The sequence below is a fragment of the Saccopteryx bilineata genome, chromosome 4 (genome assembly GCF_036850765.1).
Source record: "Saccopteryx bilineata isolate mSacBil1 chromosome 4, mSacBil1_pri_phased_curated, whole genome shotgun sequence".
NCBI classification, from domain to species: Eukaryota; Metazoa; Chordata; class Mammalia; order Chiroptera; family Emballonuridae; genus Saccopteryx; species Saccopteryx bilineata.
In genome coordinates this window covers 255154980-255182819 of record NC_089493.1, presented here as the reverse complement: position 1 = coordinate 255182819, position 27840 = coordinate 255154980, and the positions used below count along the sequence as shown (strand labels likewise).

Below are 27840 nucleotides of genomic sequence, written 5' to 3'. Positions count from 1 at the left end.
TGAGAATAAATGTAACTGCATTTAAAGGGACAAATACAGTGTGTCCGTAAAGTCATGGTGCACTTTTGACAGGTCACAGGAAAGCAAGACGATAGAAATGTGAAATCTGCACCAAATAAAAGGAAAACCCTCCCAAGTTTCTGTAGGATGATGTGGCAGCATGTGCGCATGCGCAGATGATGATGTAACACCGTGTAAACAGCGAGCAGCCCACGGCCATGCCAGTTGAGATGTGGATGGTACAGAGGAAAGTTCAGTGTGTTCTGTGGCTCGTTAAGTTCGAATCCATGACCAAAGTGCAATGTGAATATTGGCGTGTTTAGAACGAAGCGCCACCACATAGGAATAACATTACTCGGTGGCATTAGCAGTTGAAGGAAACCAGCAGTTTGGTGGAGAAACCCCGTTCTGGTAGGCCATCAGTCAGTGACGAGTCTGTAGAGGCTATACGGGATAGCTACCTAAGGAACCCTAAAAAATCTGTGCGTGAGCCCACATCGAACTGCACTGAATAGGTATGAAACTGGGAGAATTTTCCTTTTATTTGGTGCAGATTTCACATTTCTATCGTCTTTTGTTACTCTCCTGTGACCGCTCAAAAGTGCACCATGACTTTACGAACACACTGTATTTAATGTGAAAATATAACTTTCAAAGCACATCACACCATTCTAATATGGAAACTGGGGTACCGAAATTCTAACAAAAGGCTAAGGTTGAGCAACATGGCCAAAGTCATCAGTAAAGCTAATACATTCTGATTAATTTTTCTTGGCCCGTTTCAATCCTTCTTAACATACAATTTTACAGTCAAGATTACAGATTTGTTTGTTTTTATACCATACCATTATTTGCATGTCACTGTCTTTTATAGTTGCCTTTTGGCCAAATCTCATCCAAAAACAACGGGGCAAGTAAAAAAGACGTCTGGCAGTTTCTGCTCTGTGATACAGAGGGTCAGGTACTGTCTCCCACTAACAGTCTGCTTAAAAAAGCTTTTTTTTTCCTTTTTCTGTCCTTGTAGGATGTTTTAACAAGGCTGTTAGAAACAGGCAAAGTTGAGAGATCTGAAATTTTTATTCTCTTAACTCTAGTAGGCCTGATGATATAATTATAAGAATAGCTAAAGTTATTAACAGACTTGCAGAAATTAAGAAAAGTCCTAGAAAACCTAGGGTTTTTTCCTGACTATATCTAAGTACTGCCTGTAATCACTAGGGCACAGATCCTCTTCCACAAAAAAACCCAAATTGTATTAGAGAAGAGAACAGGGTGAATGACCCTCCACTCTGAGGAACATGGCAGCCTCTGGCTCCCGGCGGGCCTAACTGGCAGGCAAACAAAGCTGTGCCCAGTGTGGAGTTGGTCCCCGAGTAGCCGGCGAGGACAGCTGGCTGTGTCGGGGTCGCGGAGAGCTGGGTGCTGACCTGGGAGGTCAGGAGGAGGCTCCCAGGGAGTCCAGACTCTGGCCATCAGAGGCTGGGCAGGAGACAGAGTCCCAGTTCTAACCTCACTGTGAGGACTTATTTCAGGAGGTGTGCTGCCCAACTCCCTAGAAACGGTTTCTTTAAAAAAAAGGAAACAAAACAGTTTCTCGAGAAGGAAGTGAAACCCATAGCCCAGGTTTGATTCTCTGGACGGCCTCTGGGTTGAAGTTTTTGTTACGTTGGTTAGCAACCCCAGGTCTAAACCTGCGCTGACCTGTGTTGTTTCTTTTGGAAGTGAACTTGGATGTAACAAAATTTTAATTGAAGAATTAAATGTAATTTAATCCTAACAGAAAAGTGTACAGGCAACTCAGAGTTCCTCTTTAGAGGAAAACAGTCTCACTAATTTCTCCAGAATATCCTATTAAAGTTTATTCAAGATTCCATACATCTAACTAAAAAAAAAAAAAAAGGAAAAGTTGATTTTAAAATATGTTAAAGAACTTTTAATTAATACAGAGTAAGCACACTATCACATCATTTATATACTGACATTTCCCAGGAACTTAAGATGTGTTTAATGAAATTAAAAGAATACTCTTTCTTAAAATACTCATTTAGTATTTTCCCATCTACCTTACCTAAGTAATAAAAGGAAATTAAATTATGCCATACATGTTACATATGGGTGTGCATATGTATATGGATACTCACATACATAAAAACATACACATATGAATAAGAGAGAAAAATGGTAAAATTGCAGTAACTCATACAGTGATTTTCTGGGCAATTTCATGAGATATTTCTAGTAATAAGGTGATTTTAGCACCTAATGGTCATTTATAATCTGCAAGACATTAAATTTTGGTATAAAATAAGAAAGTGTTCATTCTTCTACCCTTTAACTCAACCATTCCTTTTGCATTTGTGTTTCTTTTATCCAAGACTTTTAATGAAACACCAGTCCTCTTAAGTGGTCTTTACAACTCAACAAAAGGCAGTGAGCCTCCTCTCTCTTACAGTTGTCTAAACAGTCCTTGAATACATGTGACATGTATATTATCTTTTACGGGTACCTATAAGTAGATTTTAAAAAACTTCTTTCTATAAAATAAAATAATCCTTTACTCTTCTTCTTTTCCTTTTTGTAAAGTATATTGTTCAGATAACACAGGTCCGGGGGGGTCTTACTCTTTCTGAATCAACACGACCCGGCACAGCACAGGGCAACTTGCTGTCTCCCATCTGTTTGTGTATAAAATCTTTACAGAACACCCACCTGCTCAGGAAGCTCGTCTGCAAAGGACTAAATAACGTATTTTAAAAGGAAATGTATGTCGTGATAAAGGAAGTCGCACTGTTCCAAGCACTACTGATGCTCTCAGCAACCCCGGAAAGTGGTCTTAGTGTTCTTTATACCACCTGCCATCGACAGAGAAGGGGAACAAGTTACCTTTTTGTGCAAGGCATGAAATTCGCTGTACCTTTTCTCCACAAAATGTTTTCTTCCGTTCATTAGCACTTCTATCTTAAACACCTAAGGAAAAAAAAATTAAAAAGATTAATTCCACCAGTTTAAAACCCTCAATTGTCTGATGTGGTAAGTTTGTGACCATGATATATTTCATCCCTTTAATTACAGTAGCTGATTCCCCCAAAACCCAGAAGGCTCAGGAGACCCTGGACTCAACAGCACTGATTAATGAGCTCTCAAGCCAAACACTCACTAACAAACTATAGGATCCCTGCAAACGTCTGGAAACAATGGAAACTTAAATGCCTTAAAATGCACCTTAACTTTTTAATCACAGGACACTCCTTCCTTAAAATTATGTCACCAAATGCAGATGATGGTATTGAAATAAAAATGTGATGCCATGGTGAGAATCTGGTAAAAACTGCAGAACCGCGACACGCCGTTATAGGTGTTTCAATGGCGGTGCTGTGTCATCTATAAGACAATCATGCAAACAGTGGTGCATTTTAGGTTAATTTCTCACTAACCTGCATATTCATTTCTAGTCTCAGTTGGGCTAATTCTGCTGTTAGCAACACAGGGAAAATGTGGTAAAGGTTCATTTTCCCTGTGTGATACGAGTGACAGCTTGTGCTCCTACCTCCAGAAGGTTGAAAGGCCAGATGAAAAGGCTCTCTGTGTGCACTAATTAGTAGGTACTAACATGACATTTTCTTGATTTTTAGGTCAGTGGGTCAAGACTGGGAACAAGGGATGAGAAATATTGTGAAATGCTCATGAAAATACAGCGGTAAGGCGGCGGGGGGTGGGGTGGGGTGGGGAAGGACACCGGGCAGGAACTGAAGAAAAGACGCTCTATTATTTTCAAGAGTTTGTCATTGGCTCCTGCTTTGTGAGCCCATTTGTCAACACGGAGATGAAGGAATACTGTTCAATTACTTAATAAGCCTAATTTCCTATTACAGTTGCCCTTCAGAAAAAAGCAAAAGTTGAGGTCACAAAAAATTGGGAAGTGTTAAACGCAAACTTACTTTATCCTTACAAAGAATTTAGCATATGAGATACAAAACCACACTGTCATTATAAACCCAGATCCTGGTGGTTCTATGTTTCCGCTTTATATGTAAATATGACTTTTTTGGGGTGGGGGGAAAGCCAGAAATTATGTCATCAAACAAAATGCATTTGTATTTTTGTGCTTCTTAAAATCAGAAACAAGATCTTCTGTTGCTATAAGACTCAGTTTAAGAAACCTACTTTTATTAAATAAGTGGCGAATTTTTACCAATTTAATCAACATTTTAGCCTAATGTTTAGGGAGTTTTTCAAATAATCCTCCTAAAAATACTTTTCTTTGGTGAATTTGTGAAAATATTTTCTTCTACAAACATACACATATGCTTCAAACTCTCAGATATACCTACATACTTTTTTAGAAAATAATTGTTTACTCATTCCCTCAAGAAAATTCTTCTTCTTCAAAGACCCTGCCAGGAACAGAGCGAAGAAAACACCCTGAGAAACACAAACAAAAGAAGCGAAGCTTTAACGTGGTGGCCTGGTGAACGGGACGCAGAGCCTCCTTTGCAGAGTCAGGCCCCAGATTTACATCAGGACAACGTGGAAGCAATGAAAGAGTTTCTATCTGCTGAGCTGCATGAACTGAGTGAAGTTATGGTCTGAGTCCAGTTACTTAAGGTTTCATCACAAAAACCACCACTTTAATTGGCATGTTTGCTGCAGAATCCAGAGATGGAGAAAGTGGATGATTTGTAAGCTTCAACCCACTAGGTCACCACTCAAGGTGGTCCCTCTTGTTGAGGCCAGAAAAACACATGACACTGTGGCTGCCTCATGGAATGTCATTCCTTCTAATGACCGGATGGTTCCATCACCATGGTCCACAGGGACTTTCCACAATCCCTAAGTTCATTGTGAATTTAGTGGGGTGGGGAGAGGGCATACACACACAGAGGAAAGGGTACGAGAAATTTTAATTCTAATATTTTTATTATGCTACCATTTTAAAAATGTACAATATACCTAACATTGCTCATTTCTTTTCAATTCTTTTCTTTTTTGTATTTTCCCGAAGTTAGAAGCAGGGAGGTGTCAGACAGACTACCTCTTACATGCGCCCGAGGGGGATCCACCTAGCATGCCCACCAGGGGGCGATGCTCTGCCTATCTGAGGCGTTGCTCCATTGCAGCTGGAGCCATTCTAGCACCTGAGGCAGAGGTCATGCAGCCGTCCTCAGTGCCTGGGCCAACTTTGCTCCAGTGGAGCCTTGGCTGTGGGAGGGGAAGAGAGAGAGAGAGAGAGGAAGGAGAGGGGGAGGGGTGGAGAAGCAGATGGGCACATCTCCTATGTGCCCTGGCTGGGAATCAAACCCAGGACTCCTGCACACCAGGCCGACGCTCTAGTGCTGAGCCAACCGGCCAGGGCCCATTTCTTTTTAATTCTGGGAAAACACCTTGGAAAGGAATCTGATTAATCATGATTTCCATGACAATGTGAAGCAAAAACTGGAGTCAATTTAATAAATCTTATTTTCCTGAACTCCATACCATTTTTTTTTTTTTAAGCATTCAAAGATACATGTTGTTCCTGGCTGCCCGGGAAACCTTTTCCTTGCTTTGCTCTCCCAGAAAACTATAGTTGTTATCTACCTCTAAGATGGAGGCAGCCCGGGACAATGTTTGTAAGCTCCAGGCTCAGTATCTGGCAATCCTTCTTTTTCTTTTAAAACATGTATTTCTTGAGGGCCTACAATGTGCCCAGTAGTGGTTCTGGGCGCCGGGTACTGAGCTCTGAAAAGAACAGGCAGGAGCCCAGCCTTCATGGAGCATACATCCTATCTGGTGAGGAAGGTTTACTACTAAATGAACAAATAGGGTGATGTAAGAAATGAGAAGAACTGTGAAGAATACAGCAGAGTAATGAGACAGAGCTGGACAAAGTGCCATTTCAGACAGTGGGGTCAGAGGCCTCCCTAAGCAGAGAGGCGGCAAGAGGTACAAAATCTGAAGGGAATACCAGGAATAAAGTATATAGGAGTTGAATGTGGCTACCTTTGGGGTTTCATACTGGGAATGAGTGGACAAGGACTATTTGTTTTCATTCCTATTAATTTTTTTTTTTTTAAGTGAGAGGACGAGAAGCAGAGAGAGACTCCCGCATGCACCCAACTGGGATCCACCTGGCATGCCCACTAAGGGGTGATGCTCTGCCCATTAGGGGCCCTTGCTCAGTTGCAACCGGAGCTATTTTTTAGCATCTGAGGCAGAGGCCATGGAGCCATTCTCAGTGCCCGAGGCCAACTCGCTCCAATTAAGCCATGGCTGCAGGAGGGGAGGAGAAAAAAGAGAGAGAGAGAGAGAGAGAGAGAGAGAAGCAAAAGGAAGAGGGGTGGAGAAGCTGATGGGCGCTTCTCCTGTGTGCCCTGGCTGGGAATAAAACCTGGGACTTCCACACCCTGGGCAGATGCTCTACAATTGAGCAAACTGGCCAGGGCATAATTTTTTTTTTTTTTAAGTTAAGCCTAGGACAGGGTGGTTTCCATTACTGGCCAAGATGGAATACCGTAACTTAGCCAGAGACAGATTTAAACTCCCACTTGAAAAAATGAAAAGACTGAGTATTTTTTCTTTCATTTCCCTTTCCTGTAAGAAAAATATTGCTACAAGGCATAACCAAATGGGACTACATCAAACTAAAAAGTTTTTGCACAGCAAAAGAAGCCATTAACAAAATGAAAAGACAACCCATTGAATAGGAGAACATATTCAGCAATGATACATCTAATAAAGGAATTAATGTCCAAAATTTATAAAGGATTTATACAACTCAAAACCAAAGAGGACATACAGATGCCCAATAGACATATGAGAAGACGCTTAATGTCACTAATCATTAGAGAAATGCAAATTAAAACCAAAATGAGATATCATCACAGAAGGGCTATCATCAATAAATCAACAGGCCCTGGCTGGTTGGCTCAGTGGTAGAGCATCGGCCTGGTGTGCAGGAGTCCTGGGTTCGATTCCCGGCCAGGGCACACAGGAGAAGCGCCCATCTGCTTCTCCACCCCTCCCCCTCTCATTCCTCTGTCTTTCTCTTCCCCTCCTGCAGCCAAGGCTCCACTGGAGTAAAGTTGGCCCGGGCGCTGAGGATGGCTCTGTGGCCTCTGCCTCAGGTGCTAGAACGGCTCTGGTTGCAATGGAGCGACGCCCCAGATGGGCAGAGCATTGCCCCCTGGTGGGCATGCCGGGTGGATCCCGGTCGGGCGCATGCGGGAGTCTGTCTGACTGCCTCCCTGTTTCTAACTTCAGAAAAATACAAAAAAAAAAAAAAAATCAACAAACAACAATTGTTGGCGAGGATGTGGAGAAAGGGAACCCTTCTGCACTGCTGGTAGGAATGCAGACTGGTGCAGCTACTGTAGAAAACAGTATCGAGTTTCCTCACAAAATTAAAAATGGAACTGCTTTATGACCCAGTGATTTCAGTTCTGAGAATATATCCAAAGAAAAAGGAAACACTCATTTAAAAAAATACATTTATCCCTATGTTCATTGTGGCATCATTTACCAAGATCTAGAAGCAGCCCAAGTGCCCATCAGTAGATGAGTGGATGAAAAGGCTGTGGTGCATTCACACAGTGGGATACTTACTACCCAGCTGTAAAAATGAAGGAAATCTTACCCTTTATGACATCATGGATGGACTTATAAGGTATAATGCTATGTGTAAAAACTGCCAGTCAGAAAAAGACAAATACCACATGATTTCACTTATATGTGGAATCTAATGAACAAAATAAACTAATAACAACAACAACAACAACAACAAAAACCAGACTCGTAGACATAGAGAACAGACTGACAGCTGTTCAAGGGAAAGGGGCTGGGGGATGGCGTAAAATAGGTGAAGGGATTAAGCAAAAAAAAATAATAATCCCAAAACTCATAGACACAGACAACAGTATGGTGATTACCAGAGGGTGAAGAGGGGATGAATGGTGATGGAAGGAGACTTGACTTGGGTGGTCAACACACAATACACTATCCAGATGATGTATTACATTTATAGAATTATATACATACTTGAAACCTATATAATCTTATTAACCAATGTAACCCCAAGAAATTGAAGAAAACCATAAAAAATAAATAATAAACATCTAAAAACTGGATAAAATATGAGGAAAGAAGGGCTCTTAGGACATTGGACACAAGGAAATGAAGACAGTGAGAAGGCAAACAAGCAAACTGTGATGGTCCCAGGCAGGCCCCAAGGGCCCCTGATTCAGGGAGATGAAGCCTGGAGTGAGGGAAGCCAAAATAATCTCTTCAGCATTCAGATGAATTCTAATCAGTACATGGGTTTGGGGAAACTACCCAATGATGCGGAGAGATTAGAAAGAACAGTGCTCAGAGCTCACCAACAACTGGGCAGAGTGCCTGTTCCCAAAAGCCAGGCAGAAAACCTCATAATTCATGAGGCTCTAGTTACTCAGAACAGACTTGCCTTAATAGTGGGCGAAATTTAACTGCACACTTAAAAAGCTCTTTTAGTCCATTGCAACAAAGTTTAAACAAAAGACTTGAAGAGAGTGTATTGTTTCTGAGCAATTTAACCACATGCCAAAACAAAGCTCAAGAATACTTTTAGGTATAAAAATATCTTCACTCAGCAAGATAAAATCCAGTGTCTGGCATCCAAACAAAAAGAAACAGAAAAATATAACTCATTAAGAGAAGAAAAACCAATATATTGAAACAGATACTGAAATGACACAGAAGATAAAATTAGTAAACAAAAGCATTAAAATTATTACTCCAGCCTGACCTGTGGTGGCGTAGTGGATAAAGCGTCGGCGTGGAACACTGAGGTCGCCGGTTCGAAACCCTGCACTGTGTGGTCAAGGCACAAATGGGAGTTGATGCTTCCTGCTCTTCCCCATCTCTCTCTCTCTCTCTCTCTCTCTCTCTCTCTCTCTCTCCCTCCCTCCCTCTCTCCCTCTCTTCCACCTCTGTAAAATTAATAAATAATAAATATTTTTAAAAAATCATTACTCCAAGGACAGTTCTTCTGTTCAGAAATCCAGAGGAAATGACTGTGTTAAGTGGAGACATGAGAGAGAGAAAAAAAGACAAACAGGTCTGGGTCCTGTTGACAAAATCAACAATGGTCATGATTGAAAAAAAAATACACCAGACAGAATTAAGAGCCGATTAGACATTGCAGAAGAAAAGATTACAGTGAAAATGTAGCATTAGAAACTGTCCAAAATGAAATAGAGGAAAAACTGCAAAATAAATAGAGCATTCGTGAACTGTGAGACAACTATAAATAGTAACGTTTGCATGTAATTGCAGGAGAGGAGAAACAGGTTAGGAAGAAAGACAAATATATTTGGAGAAATCATGACCAAAAATTTCCCCAATTTGGTGGATACTAAAAACTTAAAGATTTAAAAAGACCAATGAACCCAAGTACAAGAAACATGAAAAAGAAAACCCCCAAAATAAAAACCAAAGCATGTCATAATCAAATTGTCTAAAAACAATAAGAAAATCTGAAAAGCAGCCAGAGAAAAAGAAATGTTACATAGAAAAGGAAGATATGCTTAATGACAAATTTATCAAATATCTCTATAAATAACCAAGCTTACATGAGTGATTCAATGCATATTCTTTGGTTATGTTTTAACTTATTAGGAATGTATTCTACGTAAACTATCATGTATAAAATAATATGTACAATTAAAATTCAGTTAAATCTTTATTAATTATTTTTAAAGTATTTTGATAGTTCTTTTCAGTCAGATAATAATATTAGCAACAGCAATAATAGTACTTATCCGTGCAGGCACTGCTCTAAGCTCTTTACTCATAATAATCACTCATTTAATTCTCACAGCAATCCCACATGAGCTCGGTCAGCACTATTACCTTCATTTAACACGCAGGGAAACTGAGGCATGGACGAAGTAACTTGTCCACAGGAGAGCTGCATTCTGAACCCAGCCATCTGGTTCCTGAATCTCCCTTTTTAACCACTGCACTTGACTGACTCCCAATGAAAAGACTCCCTTATATAGTCCTATTCATTGGAGAAACTGAACACTTCGAAATAGGAGAGACCCAGAAACATTCTAGAATGATGACGAATCTTTCCATCCATTTTCTTCCAAAGTTTTGCCCTCTGGAGGGGAATTTGCAGGGTCAAGGGGCACTGGCAGAGATGGGGGTGGGGGCACGGCAGGAGGCCCTGTGCTCTTCTCCAATCAAAGTACAACACTGATCTACATAAAAAGTATGTAGATCAGAAGAATACTTTTCTAAATAAAATGCTACATCTATCCTGTTCCAAATACTTGATTATATAATGAAAATATAAATATATGCACACACATATAAGTATAATATTGGGAACCTTATCATGTTCAGTTTTCAGAATCAATCTATACAGCATTGAAGGCAATTATTTTTACAGAAGAGACTGTAAATATTTTAAACCTTATCAGTGTAAAAAATCACAGTTTAACTAGCAGAAACTAAGAGATGAACGGGAAGGAACTGGGTGAAAGAAAGTAAATGGGATACCAATTTTTCCTCTTATATAACTGCTAGCCAGAAGATACTGCTGGAAACGGGTGGATGAAGAAAGTGGGTAAAGTTACAAAGTAACAAATAGACATGTTATAATGTTAACTTTAATGATGAAATGAAAATCATATCCATGCCGAAAACTGTGTGGAGAGGAGAGAAATACAAGGGTGCAATGAACCATATTCCTATTGCCAAGTTAAGGAACAGACATTTCCTGAGACTCATACATCAAGGAATAGAGAATACAAGTATGGAACTTACATCAAAAATTTATCAACCAAGTTCTGGTTCAGAAAGGTACTAGACATTTTATTTTCCTTTCATATGTGTATGTAGTGTTGAAATTTTTTCAATGTAATGTATTACTCTCAGACATCCTGATAATGACATGATCACTGCTAAATGTTTTAGTTTTAAATCTCTGGGATGATAAAGAAAAGACTTTCTTGAATTTATGATATTCATAGGATTACAAGTTCTCAGTTTAAACTCTAGTACTGATTAATTTTAGCTGCTGCTCTTTGACAGATTATTTGATTATGAAAAGTCTCTATCTTTCTTTTCCTCTTAAATGGTATCTACATGACACAAAACCAATCAATCAATTCAGAGTGAGTGGAAAAGTACACTCAAATACATCAGGTCATACATGTTGGTTGGCTAACAGTTTTTTTAAAAAAAATTAGTTTCAATAATGCATAGCTTTTGCCTGACCAGGTGGTGGCATGGTGGATAGAGTGTCGGATTGAGATGCAGAGGACCAGGGTTCGAGACCCCGAGGTCACCAGCTTGAGCGTGGGCTCATCTGGTTTGAGCAAAGCTCACCAGCTTGGATCCAAGGTCACTGGCTGGAGCAAGGGGTTACTCGGTCTGCTTGAAGGACCATGATCAAGGCACATATGAGAAAGCAATCAATGAACAACTAAGGTGTTGCAACGAAAAACTGATGATTGATGCTTCTCATCTCTCTCCGTCCCTGTCTGTCTGTCCCTATCTTTCTCTCTCACTGACTGTCTCTGTATATAAAAAAAATAATAATGCATAATTTTGACTTAGATTTTTTAACAGATGTGAATACTGCTCCTTCTTTGATTAACTGAGTTGTTGTGACAATAAATCACATATTAAGTCAAACAATTAAGAATTCTGGAAGGTATACCAACTGAGTTTTATTCTCCTTTTATGATGTGCTTTGAAAGAATAAAAATAGATAAATAAATTTACCCTGCACTACTCACTAATATGGACAAATCTAAATAACTGAGCTATTACTAAAATAATGATAAAATTATGTCTACTATATCAGTTTGTTGGAAAATAGATGTCTTGTGCTTTGTATGATGCTTTGAAAAGGAAAGAATCATTACTAATTATGAAGTGGTAGATGAAGTCTCCAGAAAGAATCATAGAATGGTTTTCATGGGTATTTTAGGACAGCCTACCTCTTTTCATTTTAGGGTTGTGTGAGAAAGGAATTCGTGTTTGAAATAGTTTGTCTTAAGGAGGAACAAAAAATCCATTATTCTTCTCTCAAACTGTTCAGCTACAGACTGATTGTACCTCCTTTTCACAAGGTTATGACCAGCAAAAAGGAACAACTCTTCCACCTGCCCCCCAAATCCTCCAGAATCCACCCAACCTATCAATCCACAGCTCTCCTGGAGGAGCCAATCACAGCTAAATCCTTCTTAAACCTTCCCCATGCTAGGCACCACCAACACAGAGCATGGCCACCGACCACAGAGCTCACAAGGGAGACTCTCTAGGTCAGGGGTCGGGAACCTATGGCTCGTGAGCCAGATGTGGCTTTTTTGATGGCTGCATCTGGCTTGCATACAAATCTTTAATAAAAAAATAAAAATATAAAACATTCTCATGTATTACAATCTATTCATTTCCTACCGCTCATGTTCGTGGTTGCACGTGGCTGGAGCCAATCATAGCTGTCCTCCAGGACAACACCAAATTTTTATTGGATAATGCCTAATGTACACGGGTCGTTGTAAGGTCAGGAAGTAAACTTCCCTCCTTTTAATCAAGTAGTCAGCTAGCTAATTGTAGAAACCCTTTTGATGAAGAAGATGACTAAAAGAAAAAAAGATGAGGAGTATCATACTTTTTAGCAGGAATGGACAGAGGAATTCACCTTTGTGGAGAGAGCAGGTTCTGCAGTGTGTCTAATATGCAATGATAAAACTGCATCAATGAAATGGTCAAATATAAAGCGGCATTTCAACACACGCCATACTACATTTGCATCAAAATATCCAGTGGGGGACAGCAGGAAGAAAGCATGTCAAGAGCTACTATGCAGAGTGCAAGCTAGTCAGCAGCAACTCTAAGTTTAGACCCAACAAGGTGACTGGAATTCGGCTAGCTTTGCTGGTGCTTTAGCAATTGTGAGAAACAGAAAGCCATTCACAGATGGGGAGTATGCCAAAACATTCATGCTTGATGTTGCCAATGAACTTTTTGACAACTTTTCAGATAAAGACAAAATAATTGAACGAATAAAAGCCATGCCTCTGTCGGCAAGAACTGTTCACGATCACACCATCATGAAGGCAAATCAAATTGAGGACATAATGTGAAGGACATAAATGCAGCACCATTCTTTTCTCTCGCTTTGGATGAGTCAACAGACGTAAGCCATTTATCCCAGTTCAGCGTGATTGCAAGGTATGCTGTCGGTGACACGCTACCTGAGGAAAGTCTTGCTGTTTTGCCTATGAAAGACAATAAGAGGGAAGGATTTATTCAAGTCTTTCACTGAGTTCTCTAAAGAAAAAAAATACTGTTGGATCAACTTATTTCTGTGTGTACTGATGGTGCTCCGTGCATGGTGGGGAAAAACAGAGGATTCGTAGCGCTTCTTCGTGAACATGAAAAGAGACCCATCCTAAGTTTTCACTGCATCCTACGTCAGGAGGCGCTTTGTGCTCAGATGTGTGGCGAGCAGCTTGGTGAGGTGATGTCGCTGGTCATTCAGGCGGTCAGCTTCATTGTTGCTCAAGCTTTAAATGACTGCCAGTTTAAAACACTGCTGGATGAAGTTGGGAATAATTATCCTGGTCTGCTTCTGCACAGCAATGTGCTTTAGTTGTCAAGAGGGAAGGTGCTCAGCCGTTTCGTGGCTTGTCTGAGTGAAATCCAGACTTTTCTTGAAGTGAAAAACGTCGAGCATCCTGAGTAAGCTAACACTGAGTGGCTCCTGAAGTTCTACTATCTCGTGGACATGACTGAACATCTGAACTAGCTCAATGTGAAAATGCAAGGCGTTGGAAATACAGTCTTATCCCTTCAACAAGCAGTGTTTGCATTTGAAAACAAGCTGGAACTCTTCATCGCTGACATTGAAACAGGTTGTTTACAACACTTTGAAAAACTGGGAGAGTTTAAAGATGCATGCACAGCAAGTGACCCTGCTCAACATCTTGATCTCCAGCAGCTAGCGGGCTTCACATCTAATCTCCTGCAGTCATTCAAAGCGCGCTTTGGAGAATTTTGTGTGCGCACTCGTCTTTTTAAGTTCATCACCCATCCACACGAGTGTGCAGTGGACAGCGCTGACCTGAGTTACATCCCCGGTGTATCCGTCAGAGATTTTGAGCTAAGAGCTGCTGACCTGAAGGCCTCAGACATTTGGGTGAATAAATTCAAGTCACTGAATGAAGATTTGGAAAGACTTGCATGACAGCAAGCAGAGTTGGTGAACAAAACACAAGTGGGGAGAAATGAAAAATCTTCAACCCGCAGACCAGCTGATTGTCAAAACTTGGAACGCGCTTCCCATCACATACTACACACTGCAGCGTGTGAGTATGGCTGTACTGACAATGTTTGGCTCTACGTATGCATGTGAGCAGTCTTTCTCACATCTAAAGAATGTTAAGACCAACCTACTATCACGTTTAATGGATGGAAGTTTCAACACCTGCATGAAGCTTAACCTCACCACGTATCAACCAGACTACAAAGCCATCAGCAAAACCATGCAGCACCAGAAGTCACATTAATGGTAAGAAGTACTTTATTCATCATTGGTTAGCAACAGCATAACAACATTATTAAAAAGAATTCAGAGACTTATTGTACTTTAAAAGTGTTGGTCTTGCCTGACCAGGCAGTGGCACAGTGGATAGAGCGTCGGACTGGGATCTGGAGGACCCAGGTTCGAGACCTCAAGGTCGCCAGCTTGAGCGTGGGCTCATCTGGTTTGAGCAAAGCTCACCAGCTTGGACCCAAGGTCACTGGCTCGAGCAAGGGGTTACTCGGTCTGCTGAAGGCCCGCAGTCAAGGCACATATGAGAAAGCAATCAATGAACAACTAAGGTGTCGGAACGAAAAACTGATGATTGATGCTTCTCATCTCTTTCCATTCCTGTCTGTCTGTCCCTATCTATCCCTCTCTCTGACTCTCACTCTGTAAAAAAAACAAAAAAAAAACCCCAAAAACAAAAAAGCAAAACTGTTACATGGTGTCAGTTGGACCCTAGACTCATTGGGGTGATCTCTTTGTAAGTTATATGAATGTCTAATCATTATGTTATATACCTGACACTAATATTTCTTTATCCAAATATTTATTGAGCCCCTCCTATGCACTAAGCACTTTTCAACGTGTCTGATGTCTATCAGAGAAGTAATGTGACAAAGAGCTCTGCCCTCATAAAATTTACATTCTAGCAGGAGCGACAAATTGAAAAAAAGGAAAGTTAATTATACAGTATGTTTTCGAATGTGATTAGTTATTATGGGGCAAAACAGAGCCAGGTAAAAGGGACTAGGCGCAATGGGGAGAAAGTAACAATTTTATACAGAATGGTCAGAGATGGCAATCGAAACCTACGAGATTGTTTCACAGATCCTAACTAGTAATGGTTTCTATTTATTGCATATCTTAAAAGTTAATCTAGTTTAGCCCTGGCCGGTTGGCTCAGCGGTAGAGCATCGGCCTGGCGTGCGGGGGACCTGGGTTCGATTCCTGGCCAGGGCACATAGGAGAAGCGCCCATTTGCTTCTCCACCCCCGCCCCCTCCTTCCTCTCTGTCTCTCTCTTCCCCTCCCGCAGCCAAGGCTACATTGGAGCAAAGATGGCCCGGGCACTGGGGATGGCTCCTTGGCCTCTGCCCCAGGCGCTAGAGTGGCTCTGGTCGCGGCAGAGCATTGCCCCCTGGTGGGCAGAGCATCGCCCCTGGTGGGCGTGTCGGGTGGATCCCGGTCAGGCGCATGCGGGAGTCTGTCTGACTGTCTCTCCCTGTTTCCAGCTTCAGAAAAATACAAAAAAAAAAAAAAATTAATCTAGTTTAAAGAAAACTCATTGATGCACAACTGTTTCTAAACTAAGCTTAACTAATTAAAATTTACATTAATTAGATATTAAATACATAAAAAAATTAAATATGGAAATCTTAAATTTCTGCATTTAATCACCTTTTCCAAATCTTAGAAAACACACTAGTGGCAAAGACTCTCACTAAGAAGTTCGGAGTCTAATGAGGCCAGGCTCAGCATGTATCACTGTCATTCTTCATGTAGAATCAGCATTTCTAAACCCACATATAAGGAGCTGCTAAAGAGGAGGGGGGAAAAAAAAAAGAAATTCCAAGAGCTTCTCATATTGATTTATTTTATCCCAACAAAGAGATTCTCCTAGTTACATGATATATCATAATCACTTAATTTGTCCGACTTCTTTAAAGAAGGAACAATGGATTCAAGAAAAGGTGTTGACTTGCAAAAATAAAATCATTTTGCAAGTTTTCTGTAGTTTGTATGGGTCGTTTTCCCTTGGTAATATGACATGTGTGGTCTCTGTAGAGAAACTATAAATGTAAAACTCTAATTCACGCTGCTCCCAAGAGCCTGGGCTAAATCAAATCCAAAGCAGCCCACAGCTAAAAACTCCTCCATTGCTCCCGAGGGGAGGGAGGACCACCTCCTCCACAAGCCTGACCTCGAGGTTTAATGTATTAGCCATGTAGTTACACCACCAACGTCACCTGGACGAGAGCACTTTTTTCTTTCCCTCCTCAGTGTTCCCTCATGGACAGAGCCAGGGCTACTATGAACCTCCTGCCAGGCATTTTCTCACAGGGGACCACACAGATTTTAAGGAAATGTTTTGATGAAGTCCTTTCCTGGGGGGTTGGGAGGGATGGTTCACAAGATAGGAAACTAGTATCTCCAACCACAATTAATTCAGTCCTTTTCCGAACATTTGCTAAGTGTCCGAGCATGCTTCGCCAACGCTACTCTTTAACAAACTGAAATTCACTACGTCAGCCTCATATGGGCTCATGCAAACATCTCCAGCCATGGAGCTGCCTGGCCCTCAGAGGAAACAGGATAACCAATTTAAATATAGTTGAGAGGAGAAAAGAAGAGTTTTATTACTTTTGTTATACAGCTTTTCATGGGGTATATCACAAAAGTAAATTAATCTAAATATATGTGAAGAACAGAAACAAAAATGTATAAGGACGAATAAGGGTGCTTATTCATCAACTATGGACAGAGAGTGATATGAATTATTGTTCCACACATCAAAGTTGAAAAAAAAATTTATAAATTAAAAAGTACATTTATAATTATAAAAAATTATATACAACCTAATATTTAGTAGAATAGTTAATAAATGATGGCAAATTCATATGTCTCTGAAGATTAATGAACATAAAATGGTATTAATCTTGTCAATATTTTTGTAAAATAAAAGCAGACTATAGAAAGAGTACGGTTCCATGTCCGAATGAATTTATGTACACAATAGTTGATGTACATATATACAAAAAAAGCTGGGAGAAGAACCACCAAAATGTTTAGGTGGAATTATGGGTAACTTTTTCTTTTTCAGGTCCCCCCCCCCAATTTTTCTGTATTACAGATGTAGATCTCATATCGTTTGCTAAAATTTTGAGCGAAACATGCTATGATAAGAAAAAATCAGCTATAAATGTAATAATATGCCAGGTCCCTCTGACAATCAGTAGCCATACAGATAGAAAAGTCAGTAAAAAGCACCAGACTTGTTCATGGTATAGAATATGAGGGGGTTGACCAGAAAGGGAATGAATAGAGTCTGTTTATGACTATTTACCTGAGTTCTCTGGTTTCCAAACACGTCCTCTGGCCGTGGAGGAACATATAAACACCCCACTCCCAGAGTCCGGGCAAACACTTGCACTCGTTCTCAGGAAGGGACGGATGTGGTCAACTGGATACTGTTAAAAGGGTTCAGCTAGGATATCCACGATGACGTGACACATAAAATCAGGCCCACATTTTTCTAAAGTTGTTATAACCTGCGCCTCCATCATAAGAGAAGGGTTTGTTGGGCCCTCATACATGTGACTTGTGTAGCCAGAGTCTGGTACTGGGACAGGAGCTGGCATCAGCTGGCTACCTGGTCCGACTCCTGGGTACTCTGCAAAAACACGTCATCCCTCTGACAGATGAAGAAGAGGAATCTGTCGTTTGTTTTTGTTCTACTTAACATCATTATATCCCAGTGTTTAATCACTTTCCTAATATATTAACAACCTTGAGTTGTTAATCCTCTCTCTTTAATATGCTTTCTGAAATAAAATAAAACTAAATGACTGATTTTTCCAGCCACGGACACAGAGCACTACAAGAAACGCCACAAAAGCAGGGTGAATGAAGCCCTCTCCATGGCTGCAAGACAGGACTCCCAATGGGTTTTGTACTTTTTCAAATTCAAAGATATTTCCACTTCATTAACACGATTCTTCATTCTTTATTTCTCTGTTAGCACCACGGAGAAATTCCAGGCTTTAAAAGATTCAAATGACTTTTATCTAAATCAGACCTAGACTCTCTCTGCTCAACATGCCGATTTACGTGAAATCTCTGAGAGTTTCTCTGCTTCCATAAAATGCGGGTGCCACTGCCCATCACGCCCAAGTCTGCCTCTTTGCACAAACAGTCCAAAACAGTTTTCCTGATCTGTTTCAACTTGAAGTGTTGTCAATATATGGATTGTCTTGCTTTCTAATTCAGTGAAAAATCTAGTTTTCCATTAGTCTCTGCCTTTCTAATTTTCGATACAGCTTTACTAAATGTAATTATTAAAGGCAGATTCAAGAAAGCAATTACTGAGCTACTGGTTTGTATCTCTGAAGTCTTAATAAGTGGCAAAAAGTTGTAATTGCACTAAGAGTCTTACATACATTTTTTTCTATGGATTGGACACACATACCCTTGAAATAGTAAATGGGAAGATTTAAAACAGTATATAAAACATCCTTTCTTAAAACACAAGTTTTAACCCTCATTTAAACTTTATTCAAAGGCAGCTCTGTCTGTTGTAGGGTCAGAAACAACCTCTCAAAAAGGCAGCATTCCGCTCTTCCTCCAGGACTCTGTGACTTGACTAAAACACTTCCCTTCCCCGGTCTCCTTTTGTTTCTCCATCTGTAAACATGTGAGAGTGTTCAACTACATGGCCACCAAGTAATCTTTCAGCTCTAGAAGTCTATGAAATTTATCTCTGCTAGGCTTAGTCCTATATACAGGACAAACGGAGTTAGGAATTACACAAATTTCAGACCACCACTTCCAAGGCTTAATATGTAGGAAAGAAGAAAAATGCAATTCATGTAAATAACCTAACTAATAACATAATTAATAAAAAGCAAATTATACAAAATGCTATCCCAGCCCTGGCCAGTTGGCTCAGTGGTAGAGCGTCGGCCTGGCATGCAGGAGTCCCAGGTTCGATTCCCAGCCAGGGCACACAGGAGAGTGTCCATCTGCTTCTCCACCCCTCCCCCTCTCCTTCCTCTCTGTCTCTCTCTTCCCCTCCTGCAGCCAAGGCTCCACTGGAGCAAAGTTGGTCCGAGCACTGAGGATGGCTCTGTGGCCTCTGCCACAGGCGCTAGAATGGCTCTGGTTGCAACAGAGCGATGCCCCAGATGGGCAGAGCATTGCCCCCTGGTGGGCATGCTGGGTGGATCCCGGTCGGGTGCATGCGGGAGTCTGTCTGACTGCCTCCCCGTTTCCAGCTTTGGAAAAAAAAAAAAAATGCTATCCCAAGGATATAAACAAAGTTATCTTCCCAAAATGTCCGAAGGAATAGCTGTGCGTATGAATGGGGGATGCAGCCTCTTCAGTGGTAATCCCAGTTTTGCGACTTGGCTCTCTATCTGTAGGCACACAGGAGCAGTCACCATGTGGTCACGTAACAGTAGTCTTGGACAAACAGCTGATCCTGAAAAGGGAGCCACTGTTCCCAAACCAAAATGCCTCTGAAGCATTTAGTAATCATCTAGTAATCACTTCATCATCCCAATCTCAGTATTGTCACATTATTTAATAACTAATGAGAGGCACAGGAGCAGGTGACTGTCATAGTTTACAGATGAGAAGAATGAAGATCAGAAAAGTAAACGACTTTAAAAGTCTCACCACTAATCAGCAAGTGGTCTGAGCTCCAGAATATGATCCCGGGCCAACTGTCTGTAACGGTCACCACTGAATAAGGCCATTGGAGCTTTTGTCCCTGTGACTTTTCACTCTTCAGAAAAATCTTCAGTGCTCTCACTCATGTCCCCTCGTTTGTCAGCGCCACTCAAAATTGTAGTTGTCATTTACCTTGAACATCATAAAGCTACAGCAATCACTCTGTCTTCTATTAATTTAGTCGATATGTGAAGAAGTTTACTTCTGAATTTCTAGATTCTATGCTAATGGATTTTGGACAGTGTCCTTACATCAAGGCCTAAAAATTTATGATAAGCATCATTACTACCACTGTTACCTGAGGGTGCACCTGCAAACTTAAAACCACACTATGGTGGTTTTTTTAAATCCTTCATGAAAATCTGACATCAAGAAAAATAATTTTATTTAGCCTGACCAGGTGCTGGCGTGGTGGATAGAGCATCAGCCAGAGGTCCCAGGTTTGAAACCTCGAGGTTGCTGGCTTGAGCACGGGATCATCTGGCTTGAGTGCAGGCTCACCAGCTTGAGCAAGGGGTTGCCAGCTTGAGCGTGGGGTCATAGACCCTAGGACCCACGGTCACTGGCTTGAAGCCCAAGGTTGGCTTGAGCAAGGGGTCACTGGCTCAGCTAGAGCCCCCAGTCAAGGAACATATGAGAAAGCAACTAATGAACAACTAAAGTGTCACAACTACAAGTTGATGCTTCTCATCTCTCTTCCCTCTTGTCTGTCTGTCCCCCAACTTCCCCCCCAAATATTTTTAATTAAAAAAAAAACAGAAACAAACAAGCAAACAAACTATTCCTTTAAATCCATAATGAAGTTGAAAACCTGTACACGAGTCCAATACTGAACCATCCTTCTTTCCAACTGCAATACATGAAGAGTCTTCCCCATGGGGCAGCCACAGAAGCCACCAGAGGTCTTTTCCTAGGGCGCCTGAGGAGCAAAGAACAAGTTTTTTCCAGGAGATGGCCAATAACATGAAGGCCATCTAGCAAATTTTCTGTACAGTCCAGAGCTGAGAAAAAGGATCAGGATTTAGAGTTTGCCATGCAAGAATAAGGAGCCCACATTCCAACTCACCCACCAGATAAGGCTGAACCAAGTTTCCAAGCAGCTGGTGTGAGGAAGGACTACTAGTCAGCCAGCTGCTGGCCAGAGATGGAGCTTCTGGGAAAACAGACTACCTGCCACTGTGAAGTAAACAGCTTCCTTCTTTAAAGTGAGTCAGTGAGGGCAGGGGCTGTCATTAAGCCACAGAAACAGCTAGCATAGAATTTGACATGCAAAATGTTAAAGATAAAAGCTCCAGGTCTGCTATTCAAAGAAGCACCAAGATAGACTCAGAATAAAAGCTTCTAAAATATGTAAGCACAGGCCCTGGCCGGTTGGCTCAGTGGTAGAGCATTGGCAGGGCGTGTGGAAGTCCCGGGTTCGATTCCGGCCAGGGCACACAGGAGAGGCGCCCATCTGCTTCTCTACCCCTCCCCCTCTCCTTCCTCTCTGTCTCTCTCTTCCCCTCCCGCAGCTGAGGCTCCATTGGAGCAAAAGATGGCCCGGGCGCTGGGGATGGCTCCACGGCCTCTGCCTCAGGCGCTAGAGTGGCTCTGGTCGCAACAGAGCGACATCCCTGGTGGGCAGAGCATCGCCCGCTGGTGGGCGTGCCGGGTGGATCCCGGTCGGGCGCATGTGGGAGTCTGTCTGATTACCTCCCTGTTTCCAGCTTCAGAAAAAAAAAATACATAAGCACAAATAATTATAAACACAAATCTGAAACAGTTGCTATAAAGATTTAAGAAAAGAGAGTAAACATTCAACTCCTAACATTAAAACACCAAGAGAACATAAAGGACCCCCGTGAAGAACCCTTAAGAGGGACACTGGGAATGGACCAGAAGGAACTAACTCCACAGAAGATCTGGAAACAAAAAGCAGAGATCCAGGTCTTGCTGGAAACAAAGTCAGGAGCACATTTTGCTCCCACAGTCAGAATGAACAAGTCACGTGTGTGGACACAGTGGAAAGTACTGTGAGTTTTGTCTTAATTTTAATATAAGTAGCCATGTTACCAGGGATAAATCACTTGTTCTCACTTATGGCTCCAGTTACTTGATTTATTCAGTAAAAAAATATATTGATCACACCGATGTGAAAACGTGCTAGACGCTGGGAATACAGTGAACTAACAGCACAACGCACAGGCTTGTAGATGCTCAGAGGGAAAGGACTACGGAGAGAGCATGAAACAGGGCATCACTGAGAAAGTAGTGAAGAGCCATTGAGACCTGATGTCTAAGGGAGAATCGAGGGGTGGAGGTGACCTCGGCCAAGAGAGAAGGCTAGCTTAAAAAGAAGCAGGTTCATTTGAGGAACTGAGGCTGTGAGACAGGAGCTCAGGAGGAAGGGAGAATCCAGAACAGCCTCTTAGCTAGGCAGGGGCCAGGCCATGCTGGGGCTCCTCAGCCAGGCTAAGGACTGACTTGCCCTTACCAAATGAGCAAGGAGAACCTACTCAATGACTGGAAACAGGAGCTGACCCCATCAGATGTTCAGAACTATCTTTCTGACTGCAAAGTAATGGATTCTAGAGAGCTCAGAGTGGATGGGAAAGACTGAATAGGAACTTATTAAAGTCTTCTCCAAAGTTCCATTCCACATCAGAAGTTTTGTTCCTAATGTTTTCACTTAATTTTTTTTTATCATTATACCAAGTCAATTAAAAATGAACCCAGTTATATAACAATTACAGAGATAGAGAGATAGGCCTTTTTAAAGGTTTAAAAAGAGAGTGGCTAGTTGGCATTTTAAAAAAGAACTTACCAGGACCTTTTAAGAACCCTCTCATAAAAGGCTATTTTTCTTTCCTAATCCATACAAGACCAACAGAAGGCTGCTCTGCTGGTTAAGATGACAAGAGGAAAGACCACTACAGGTCTGTGGTCACTGGTTGTAGGATGGAGAGAGAGGGAGCTAAGTGGACCTCCACCCTCACCCCCACAGTACATGGAGCCTCCTATAGGGCAATGAAGGCAGTGCAACTAACAGTCTGCAGGTGTTCCCAGAGGAAACACATTGAGGAGCGGGAATGCAGAGTGGGGGCATTGAGGAGAGAGGCAGGGGGATACCATTGAAGGCTGGCCAGAGGAGAAAGGCAGAGGTAGAAGGCATCCACAGGCTCCATCAGTGCTGGACCAAGGGTGAGGTCAGCTGCCCACTTAGGTCAAATGGAAAAGAGAACAAAGCAATAGATACAGTAATACCAGAATCACCATTGAGGTAACACCAGCAAGAGAACGGAATTTGAAAAGAGAAGCAGAACTAAGTTGTCCTATAAAGGAAACTGTGGGGGCGAAGTCTGAGGTCCCAAGATTAACTCTACAAAAAAGGTATCTGATGACAGGTACCCACATAAGGGTGGGCTATGTCCTACAAGCTCCAGGCAAGCATTCATCAGGATGAAACACTGTATTCTTTTTACGGCTGGGATTACATGTTACAATGACCAACTTTGGGCTGCGATCAAAAGTATGTAATGGCCTGACTGGTGAAGGCACAGTGGCTAGAGCATCAACCTGGAATGCTAGGCTCCCAGGCTCGAAACCCCAAGGTCACACGGGCTCATCTGGCTTGAGCATAGAGTTGTTGGCTTGCGCATAGGATCATTGACATGACCCCATGATCGGTGGCTTGAGCCCAAGGTCGTTGGCTTGAGCAAGTGGTCAGTGGCTCGGCTAAAGCCCATCCTCCCATCAAGGCATGTATGAGAAGCAATCAACAAATGACTAAAGTGCCATAACTATGGTGATGCTTCTCACTTCTCCCTTCTTCGCTCTCTCTCTCTCTCTCTCTCTCACACACACACACACACACACACATACACACACACACACACACTAAAACAAAAAACAACAACAACAAAAATATGCAATGATTAGGCTGGATATATGATTTTGAAGTATAAGAAGAAAGTATCATCCAAGGGCCTGGTTCCTAGGCATCATATAACTGGAAGAAGGTGACAAGGTAGGCAGAGCGTAAGTATCTGCTGCTTAGTCATGATCGCAGGATGTGTTTGAGGACAGAGAAGGCACTGAAGCCAGTCATAGGAAAAGGGGAACAGACTGACAGTGTCCTAAGTGCAGTTTTCCATTAGCAGCCTTCTCTCCCGCCCCCACCTCACCCTGATTAAAGGAGAGAGATGGTCAGCAACTACTGACTCAATAGAATCACACACACACACACACACACACACACACACACACACACACATTCCTTCTACTCACTGACTCCTTCATCAAAGCCTGCCTTCTTCAGGCTGAGCCTTGGAGGAGCAGTGGCGATATGGTCCTAGTTTTTAATCCTTCTCCATATTCTCATAACCTTAGTCCTGAAATAAAAGAGGAAAAGAACTTCAAAAGTAAATGTAGAAACAAAAGGAGGGGAAACAGGGTGATCATGATCCTTTGTAGCCAGAGGATCAGCCGAGGAGAGCAGAGGTGTCAAGACACCCAGACCCGAGGCAGAGGCAACCTCCAGTCCTGAGCAGCACAACGGCATATTCAAGTTCTAATGCAACTGTGTTCCACTGAACTTTTTCTAGTTAAGTTTCTTTCTCAAAGTAAACTTTATCTCTGGTGATTTTCTTAACTCCCTAATCTTCTCCCTTTATGGCTGCTACTCCTAAGAGTAAAGTGATGGTTCACTATTTATAGAATAAACTGATATCTTCCTGCCCGGAACCTACAAACTGTCAATTCACTCTGGCCACAGAGCTGCATTCCTCATTAGTGAAAAGCATGCACCAGAAAGAATTATTCCATTAGGTAGTTTACAAAAGATAACCACACCAATGTGCTATAATCTTGTCACTGCTGCGGGGTCTGCCCCTCGAAATCAGTCATTCCTTCAGCAAGCATCTATTAAATTCTTCTGTGGGCTGGGCGCTGAGCTGGCATACGGTGGGCACAGAACAGACATGGTTTCTCCCCCCATGAGACTCAGGGATGAGATAGAGATGAACCAATTGTTAGCACGTGATTATCACTGAAATAGGAGCGGGAAGGAAATGCAGACACTGTCAACGTCATCTGAATGGGGAAACCTGCTTTAGTCTGGGCAGTGAGGGCGGTGATTGGTACTGCAGAGAGTTACTACTCTTGATGACATGAACAGGCTAGGGCAACTGTTTTCACAGTCTACACAAGCCCGTGCCACCTGCAGCTCTCTCTACTCTGGTACTCAGACCCTGGACTTACCTTTGGAGACTAAAATCCCAGGTTCAAATTCCAGCTTTACTCCTTACTGTCTGTGTGTCCTACTGTAAGTTAAAGTCGCAGGGCATCAGTTTTTTCAGAGATCATAATACTCTCTCTCTGTGGGTATTTAAATAAGTTAATATTTATAAAGCACAAAGTATGGTGTCTAGCATATAGTAAGCACACACAAATAATACATATTATTATTTTCATGTCCTAAGTGTCCTTGAACTTTAATGTATTTAAATGTACTTAATGACCCTTCATTCTAATAAATTTGAATGCTTTTTTCTAGCTTTGGTAATGAAGAATCAGAGCCATCTTAGAATGTGCCCTTTGTTCATATCGTAGCTAGTCTATTTCTTTTGGAGTACATAAGACAATTTCATAGGTTGAAAAGTGATACAAAAAGATCAACAGTGAAGTCTCCCTGGAACCCCAAAACACTGACCAGGTCACACCCTGCACTCCCTCTTTGGGTTCCCACTGTTAACAGATCCTTTTGGCCTTGCTTTGTGCACATTTGAACGGTGTTCTATCTTCCCTTCCACACAAAAGGCAGCACATTACACACTGTTCTACCTCCTGCTTCTTCACTTAGCAATGGAGCTTGGCAATCTTCCCATAAGAGGACACAGACTGTCCTTTTCCTCCTTTTATTGCTACATAATAGTCTATTGCATGGATACTGTTATTATAAATGTCTCTTTGGCTATATTTCTTTTTGGACTGAAACAAACTTCCCGAATCATAGTTTTAGCAGGAGGTGATGGAAAAAAATGGGTAGAAATATATCATATTTTCACTTGCCTTCATTGTTCTTAGTCAAAACTCACAGTAACTAATTATTTTTGGTACATTTTACATAAACAATCTACATAATCACTATGCTCCAGTTTACAATAATAATTTTTCCCTTAAATTACTTTAAAACATCTGTTCTGTATTTCATATGTAGCAAGATCATTTTTCCTCCTGTTTATATGGGAAAAGTGCCGGCTGCTACAGTATCCAATCAGTTACCCCAGGAGATGTCAGCTGTCAACCGAGAGTCTCGCACAGCGATTTCCCTCTCTCCTCTCCCTTCCCATTCTGGGTGAGCTGTCAAGTTTCTAGTTTCTGATGTGCATTTACATCATTCAATGACATCTGACAGCAGTGAAAGGCCACAGAAAACTGCTTATTGATCAGAGCAAAACTAGTTGACGGAACAGATGAGGTTGTATCACAGAAATGCAGCCACATTCAGGTGATGACATTTTGCTCCCCGTACACAAGAGCTTAATGGAATACAACTTCATTATATCATGCCACTTGTGCTTACAGCACCAAACCCATCTCCTGACTGTTTTGTCTATGTGGTGATGAGGACAATCTATCCGCGCTGGTATCAATGTATCACTAACCCGATTCGGTCGTGAACGCTTGCAAAATACGTGCGAACCTGTCCTGACAAATATACCAAGAGACACTGAGATCTCAATCTTACTAAAATCTAATTGCGCTGTCCTTTAAAAAAGAAAAAGAGAGTTACCACTTACTGAGCCATAACTGCTCAGTTTGAAACTTTTATAACACTATGTAAAGAAGTTTAAGTGGGCACTTCTTTGATTCCTGTGACGTGGTCAGAAACATAAACAAAAAAATGGTAACTTGAGATACACTCAAAATTTACTTGTAAATGGGAGAATTTAATTATTTCTAAGAACTAAAATAGCAGATCAAGGCCCTTTGCCTACAAACTGTTCCCTTTAAAGATAACAATTTTAACCACTTCCCATTTCCACTGCCAATGCAGATAGAGGACTGTAAAGTTAGACATCAGCACATGTCTGCTACAGCATCATTAAGCCAAGCAAACCCTTAATATTTTACCACAAACAAGAAAAGGAAAAGGCAGCAAATGGGACAGAATTACCAGCCTCCCTGACTCCTAGGGGAAAAATGCTAAAATTTTACCCCGAGGGTTGTCTGGCTTTTATCTCTTCTCTTTCATTTTTCTCTTGAGGCTGGAGTATTCTCCCAAATGGTACATTCCCAGAACAAGTCACAGCCTGGCCACATCTGCATCCTATCTGGGCTTTATTAAATAGCTTCTTTACTTCAATAAAATGTAAGAAAAACTTAAGTTAGGAAAAAGCATACTCATTTTAAAGTTATGCTTCATGCTAAAGGCTCTGAAGCCTGCTCTGTTTTCGTAAGAAAGAGAGATAAAAAAAAAAGTAGAGACAAGTTAAAGCTTTAGGAGAATTCTTTAGGGGGTGGAAGAAACGGTGTCCCATCAAAGGTAAGGGCTGGGGAAGAACTCCCTCCTTGGTGGGTCAATACTGTGGAAGGTGGAGGTGCCGCTGAAGGCCTGCGCTGCAGCATCGGGGCCTGGATCCTAACACAGCAACAGGGCAAGTCACGGGCTCACCGCCCGGCTCAACTCCCGTCCCTTCCACTTACCGTGGGGACCTCACCAAGTCATTAAACCTCTGTGCACCTCACTTTCATCTATAAAAGGGGATACTAACAGCATCTAAGCCTTAATGCATTGCTCTGAGGAGTAAACGAGCGTATGCATGCACAGGAGGTGCTTAGCATGGTATCTAA

The 27840-nt window shown here is 41.7% G+C and overlaps 1 protein-coding gene across 1 annotated transcript in view; it reads right to left on the bottom strand.

Moving 5' to 3' along the window:
* SNX24 (sorting nexin 24) overlaps positions 1-27840 on the bottom strand; it is a 178765-nt gene that overhangs the window by 74180 nt on the left and 76745 nt on the right. Inside the window, exon 2 of the mRNA XM_066274196.1 lies at positions 2884-2967. Within this exon, the coding sequence (XP_066130293.1) occupies positions 2884-2967 (84 nt within the window). The remainder of the gene's footprint in view (positions 1-2883; positions 2968-27840) is intronic.